The sequence below is a fragment of the Benincasa hispida genome, chromosome 1 (assembly GCF_027475165.1).
Source record: "Benincasa hispida cultivar pf3 chromosome 1, pf3_genome.v1.1, whole genome shotgun sequence".
Classification (NCBI taxonomy): domain Eukaryota; kingdom Viridiplantae; phylum Streptophyta; class Magnoliopsida; order Cucurbitales; family Cucurbitaceae; genus Benincasa; species Benincasa hispida.
In genome coordinates, this window is record NC_143478.1 from 21,805,084 (window position 1) to 21,811,781 (window position 6,698).

Consider the following 6,698-nt stretch of genomic DNA (forward strand, 5'->3'; position numbering starts at 1 on the left):
TTTAAAGAAAAGGTATGAAATATAATTAACTCCAGAACCACAACTCGAATTGCATACATTCTATGACTTTAGAGTCATCAAACTCTTACATTATGTATAAAAGTAAAACACACTCAAATTCTTTAAAAATAATAAAGATAAAAAAAAAAATTAAAGAAATTATATAAATATATATATATATTGAAGGAATGTTGAAAATTTAGGGTTGTGGTTGTGGATCTGGATGTGAAGAAGAAATGAGGGGTTGGGTTTGGGAATTTTGTTGTTGATGTTGTGAAGTGATTATTGAAGTGTTTAATGGCCTTTTGGCATTTCTGTAAATTGCATACAGCAAAAGTTGTGTCAATCCCAACCCTAAACCCATTCCATTTGGTACCTGCATGAACCATTTTTCAATTATTATTCTATAAAAGATAAACAATAAACTATATATATATATATTTTTTTTTTAATGTATTAAATAAAGGTTTATATTGAATATAAGTGGATTTTGAATATCATTCCAGCAGTCACACTCACTTGGATATGGTTTTTGTTTTTATAAATAATTTCTATTTTTTAAAGCCTAATAATGTAATAACTTGTATCCTTTTCTCTCTAAACTTTCAATTTCATTAAATAAATATTTGCAGATATAATTACTTTACCTTCATTTCAATTTCCACTATTTCTATACTAATTGAATCTATAAAAGTTAACTCATAATAAAATAGGAAATAAAAAATTTAAAAAAATATACCTTTTTAGTCTTTAGATTTTAGATATAATTTCTATTCAGTCTCTATGTTTCAAAATGTTACACATTTAGTCCTTAGATTTTTTAGTTTGGTTTCAATATAGTCCATAAGTTTCAAAATGTTACAATCTTACCATTGACATTTGAGTTTTGTTTCAATTTGGTCTCTATGTTTTAAGATTTACACTTTTAAACTCATTTATTCACTAAATATTCATTTTCCGTTTTTAGTATTAATTTATGTTGATAAATTAAAATATGTTAAAAGAATTATAGTTAATTAAATTTCACTATTTTTAACACTTTGAAAATTAAATTCAAAATTTCACATTTTTAATTAATTAATAGAAATTGACGTCAATGATTGAAAGTGAGTATTTAATGGAAAATTGAGGTTAAAAATGTAAAATCTTGAAACCTAAGAACCAAATTGAAACGAAACCCAAATCTCAAAGGTAAAATTTTAACATTTTGAAACTTAAGGATTAAATTGAAACAAAATTCAAAACTTAAGAACTAAATGTGTAACATTTAAAAATCTAGGGACTAGATAAAAACTACACCCAAAATCTAAAGACCAAAAAGTTATTTTACCCTAAAAAGTTCTCCACCAAAAAGTAAGCTTTATTGGGCACAATATTTGACTCACAAATTTGAGACAAAACTAACTCTAATACTATTTTTCCTTTAAATACAATTGATTTTGGTATCTGATAAATACTTTATTCATAAAATGCACATGAAAATATGTATTAACAAAACTAACTCTAATACTATTTTTCCTTTAAATACAATTGATTTTGGTATCTGATAAATACTTTATTCATAAAATGCACATGAAAATATGTATACTTTTAATAATGAAACTATTTAAAGGTAGGAGTTACAACATTTATTCAAGTTAACGTAAATATTATAATATTTATCCAAGTTTAAAGTACAACAGATAAATTTTAATTTTTAGGATACAAATAGATATCCATCGATGGAATTTACTTGAGGGTAAACTTTAATTTTATTTTATTTTTTAAATCATAGACATATTTTCTTCTTCTCAAAATAAATAAAGTTAAATTACAAATTTGGTCTCTATAAGTTAGAAAAAGTTATAATTTAGTCCTATAATTTCAAAAGTTAGAATTTAATCCCAATTGTTTGATAAAAACTCATAAATAGTCCCTATGATTTGATAAATATTCATAAATAGTTCTTACGGTAAAGACTATTTATGAAGGATTTTATCAAATCATAGTGAAAAAAAATCTAATTATAAACCATATGAACTAATTTTTAGAAACTATGGAGGCCAGATTTACCATAGCATTTTTATGTGAAATTTGAGTAAAATTCTAGAGTACATTTAATATTTTCAAACTAATTTCATTAAATTTGGATATATATTAGCTCGAATATTTATGACATTATAATTTAAAATGAAAATGTCATAAATTCTAATATTTGAACTAAACACACACGTATATAATTATTGTAAACTTATTTCTAAACAAAGTTTGGATTAAAAGCGTACCTATAAATTTCACTAATCAAGAAAGAACAGACCTAATAAATATTGAAATGGTTTCACAAGTTGATTGCTATGCATGATTAAACGTTAGATTATTTTAGTTTAATGAAGATTAAATTAAAGAACTTACCGCAAGAAACCAATCATGAACGAGAAAAGCATAGAAAGTCCAAATTCCTCCATTTAGAAAAAAGAAAAGTGATAGCATGAAAGGCATGTACTCCACACTCCGGCTCTTTATCACCGTTTTCTGCACATAAAGAAATTTGTATTTTAATCAGTTAATTACAACTATTTTTCTATTTGTAACGATAAAAAATAAAATAAATAAGTAATTATTGTTTGATTAAATATGTATTTTTCTAATAAAAATAAATAAAACACAAAATTATATAATTGATGTGATGCCTATGTCCAAATGACTATATAATCAATAAGTCAACCCGAATCATCTTGGTCAAAAACTAAACCAGATGGGCCAAGTTGAGCCCAATCTATAAACCGTACCCTACATTTCCTTTAGTGTGACATTGGATATGTCCTCATTCAACATCTTTTCATTTTTATTCTTAAATTTTGAATTGTGTTCTTGACTATTACTTTTCCTTAATATAAAATGAAAATTAATACAAATAACTAATGTGTAAAGCATATGTAATGACATTATTATTGTAATTGATGTGACGGTTGATGACAAAATAATAATAATAATAATAATTACATAAATAATTTTAATATCTTTTGAGATAAAAAAACGGTATCAATGATTTTAATCTCTTATATGTTGTAAATAATACCACGTGTGCTTTTTGATTTTTTATATATCGTGTCAACTTTCATCTTTTATTTTAAGAAGTATATATTTTAAAATAAAAATTTAAAGGCATAATTGAAATATGAAACCTACTTCATAATTCAAAGGAATTTTGTATAATTTAAATTGTCTTTTTTAATTTACTCGTTAATATTTTTTTAAAAAAATTTAGCTCTCTAGCATCTCTTTCTAACTTCTCTAGTTGTTTATTTAATTTATATAATAAATAGAGGTGTACATAGATTGGATTGGGTTGGGTTGTGATGGTTTTTTTTAACAAATCCAAAAATTTAGATTGGTATCCAAATGACCCAACACATGGTCTTCAACCCAACCCAACCCTCAAAATTTGGAATGGGTTAGGTTGGGTTGTCGGATTAATATTATTTTTTCTTATTAATTTAAAATACTTAAATTTATCTATAACACATATCTAATAACTAATATCTCATATAACTAAATTCTTACGTATCAAATATCTATAATATCTATATAAACTTTATACAGAAACAAACATCCTTAGAGAAAAACATAAAGAATTAAAAAATTCATAAGTTCTAAAAATATATATATATATATATATATATATATTTATTAACATATATGTAATTCGGGTTGGGTTAGGTCAACCTATTTTTTTTTATTTATTCAACCCTAGACCCAACCCAATTCAATCCAAGAAAAATAGAAAATATTCAACTCAACCCAAAAACAAAATAATCCAACACAACCTAAAAGCAAAATAATCCAACTTAATTCTTATAGTCCGAGTTTGATAGTCCAAATTATTCAGGTGTCGGATCATTTGAACAACCCTAATAATAAATACTTTTACTTGATAATTATTGTATAGAACTTTTTTAGCTTTTCAGAAACATAATTATTGATGCTAAAAAAACAAAAATGATTGGTTAGTAGATAAAAAACAAAAAAAAAAAAAAAAAAAGAAAAGCAAAAAGAAGGAAAAATTAAAAGCAGTGATTAAAATAGACTACAAAAGTGCTTAGACGTGGCGCGTGAGAATTAAAAATAAAAAGTCCCATCGCGTGAAAAATACTAAGTAATCACATATAATTTTGTGATTTCAAGTATGAACCATCATTTGACTTTCAGTTTAAGATTTAAAAATTAAAACCGTGTGAAATTTAAAAAGGAAAAAGAAAATAAATGAAAAATAATCTAAAAAATGGTGGACGTGATGTGACGTGACGTGAGGGGGGTTTTGGAGTATTTAATTTTGTGGGAAAGACAAATCATACCGTATAATATACTGCCAACGACAACACGCTGGGTCCTACCAATACCTACTCTATAATAATTTCGTTTCGTATCTGAAAATTGGGAGCCACTGGATTTTTATTAATAGTGTATATATATATACACAAATACATAAATATCAATAACAGTGCTTTTCAATTATTAGATGATACTCTTCCAAAAAAAGAAAAAAATATTAGATGATTCTCGGGCTCTTTTATATGTGTGCTTCTCGACTCTCCTCTGGTTGAAATTGAGGAATATTTAGATGTATTTTGATATAAGAAAATCTTATAAATTATATAAAATTAACATAAGGTTTAGTTATAGAAAATGCTCATAAAATAACTCGTATTTTGTTCATAAAATTCCTGAAATTTCAAATTTTCAACGATAAAGTTTCAAAAATATTTTGAAAAAAAATTTAAAGGGTTCTATCTCTATATTCATAACAAAGAGTATTTTTAAACTTCAATTAAAAATATATTATTAAAACTTCTAAAATTTAGAGTATCTTTTTGGAGGGTGTCCGTAAAATCCAACGACCCAATCCTAAGGAATTAAATTTTGTTCAATAAAATGAAAGTTTTATGAATTGAGATTAGATCATTAGTTCACCTAAAATAACCCTAACCAACTAAGACTTATCATTAGTTTAAAAATATTCTTTTACCTATGATACAATCATATCTTTATATATTTATTTTTATTTTATTTTATGATGTTTAAAAATTAATTCAAACAATTAATAATTTGCTTATTTTTAAAACAAAAATATAAATAAATGAATCAAATAATGCATAATCAATCAAAATCAAATATTTTATGATTGAATTAAATTGAATTCATTTTTTTAAAAATAAGAGTTATTTAAGCGAATGGAGAAATGTGAATTAACATGAATAACGAGGCAATAAATCTCTTTAATAGTTGATGAACCAAACGGTGGATAAGTTTCTTTTATCTATCCAATCCAATCTAATTTGGGGGACAAACCTTTTAGGGGAAGAAATTTGAACCATTAAATTGGGTTTAAAAATTCTTAGCACTCATAACTAGCCTATTTTTTAAAAATCCAATTTATACTTTTTATAATCTTATCCAAAATTAAGACGAGAGAGGGAGAAAAGGGAAAAAGGAAAAAAGGAAAAAAAGAAAGAAGAAGATGCTTCTCGGTCCTTGAAAGGACAGAGAGAAAGAGAGGTCCAAGTTGCAGCACGTTCTTACCATGACAGAGAGCGGCGAAGCGTACATCATGATATTCAACCCCGCACAAACAAACCCTAGAGCTCCAATACGCTTTCCCCCTTCCAATGCCAATTCACTCACCGCAATCGTCGCCGTCAACATTCCGATATCCAAAATCCCTACCAGAATCCCCGTCCTCACCTGCAAATCAATCGCATTAATCTATCTCCCATTTCCGATCAGAGTACTAAACGCAGAGATTATTATTTCACCAATCACTGATACCTTCATTGCCGAAGGTGCGTAGATGAGGAAAACGCCGAGGAAAAATGACTGTACAACGACGCCGAATGTATTGATAGTGGCGACTAGGTAGGCACCAGGCTTTATAATACCGTAGTAAGTCCATAGAGAGGAGTTCAGCCATGTGCACACATACGGAAAACTCTCGAACTGCTCCGTCGATTTATTCCTTATAATCCGCTGGAATGTTCCGCTGCAATAATTCGATTAACACCGTTCATAAACAAAATCTCTCAATTTAAGTCCAGATAATATCGAAGTCGAGAAGCTTACACCGGAGAAAGGAACATGAGGACAGAGATAACGTTTCCTGTTCAACTTTGACAGAAAACTGGATCAGATTGTGAATAAAGGACGAGAGAAAAAGAGAAAGAGAGGAAGAGAAAGCTGACCTATTACGCCGACGAAAAAGCTGAGTTTCGCCATTGTTTGTTGGAGAAAGAAGAAATGATTTGGTTGCATCTGCGGGTGAGAACGTTTAAAGCTCAGCTACCTTTATTAAGTTATACTTGTGCCCCTCATGCCTTTTATTTTATTAATTGTAATTTTTGAAACTTTGTATGCAAAAGTTGAATGAAAATTGACAAAAATGATTCCTTTGAAGTTTGATTTTGTATTTTTGACCTTTTTTGAAAAACAAGTTTTTTTTTTCTTTTCCGGCTAGTGTTGTACCCAATTGGGTAGACAATCAAGTAAAGTTTTTTCTTTTTAGTTTTATTTTTTATTTTACTTTTTCTTAAATACATTAATACATTTTTGTTATATATTGTAGAAAATACCTCGTGTTTGGATTTGTTTCGGTGGCGTTTGGGATGAAAGAGAAAAAGATTATGATGGAGGAGAGTTGCGAGGGGTTTGACATTGAGGTTGGAACG

The 6,698-nt window shown here is 27.1% G+C and overlaps 1 protein-coding gene across 2 annotated transcripts; it reads right to left on the bottom strand.

The window, feature by feature from the left end:
• SWEET17 (Nodulin MtN3 family protein) lies at nt 1-6,485 on the bottom strand. Of its 2 annotated transcripts, none has more exons than XM_039025535.2 (6): nt 6,216-6,485; nt 6,097-6,133; nt 5,806-6,016; nt 5,560-5,721; nt 2,392-2,511; nt 1-376 (listed from the first exon to the last, which is right to left on the bottom strand). In XM_039025535.2, the coding sequence occupies exons 1-6, from the start codon at nt 6,283-6,285 to the stop codon at nt 200-202; spliced, it is 777 nt and encodes a 258-aa protein (XP_038881463.1). In that variant the 5' UTR covers nt 6,286-6,485; the 3' UTR covers nt 1-199. The 2 variants fall into 2 exon arrangements, with proteins under 2 accessions (XP_038881463.1, XP_038881469.1); XM_039025541.2 differs by having other exon boundaries at nt 6,097-6,141; nt 6,216-6,317.
• Between the last annotated feature and the right edge of the window lie 213 nt (nt 6,486-6,698).

Coding starts and splice junctions, on each gene's coding strand:
- SWEET17 (XM_039025535.2), bottom strand. CDS start 6,285: ATGCAACCAAATCATTTCTTCTTTCTCCAACAAACAATGGCGAAACTC. Junction 6,134..6,215: donor CTTTTTCGTCGGCGTAATAG/GTCAGCTTTCTC, acceptor AAAGTTGAACAG/GAAACGTTATCTCTGTCCTC. Junction 377..2,391: donor TTCATGATTGGTTTCTTGCG/GTAAGTTCTTTA, acceptor TGGTTCATGCAG/GTACCAAATGGAATGGGTTT.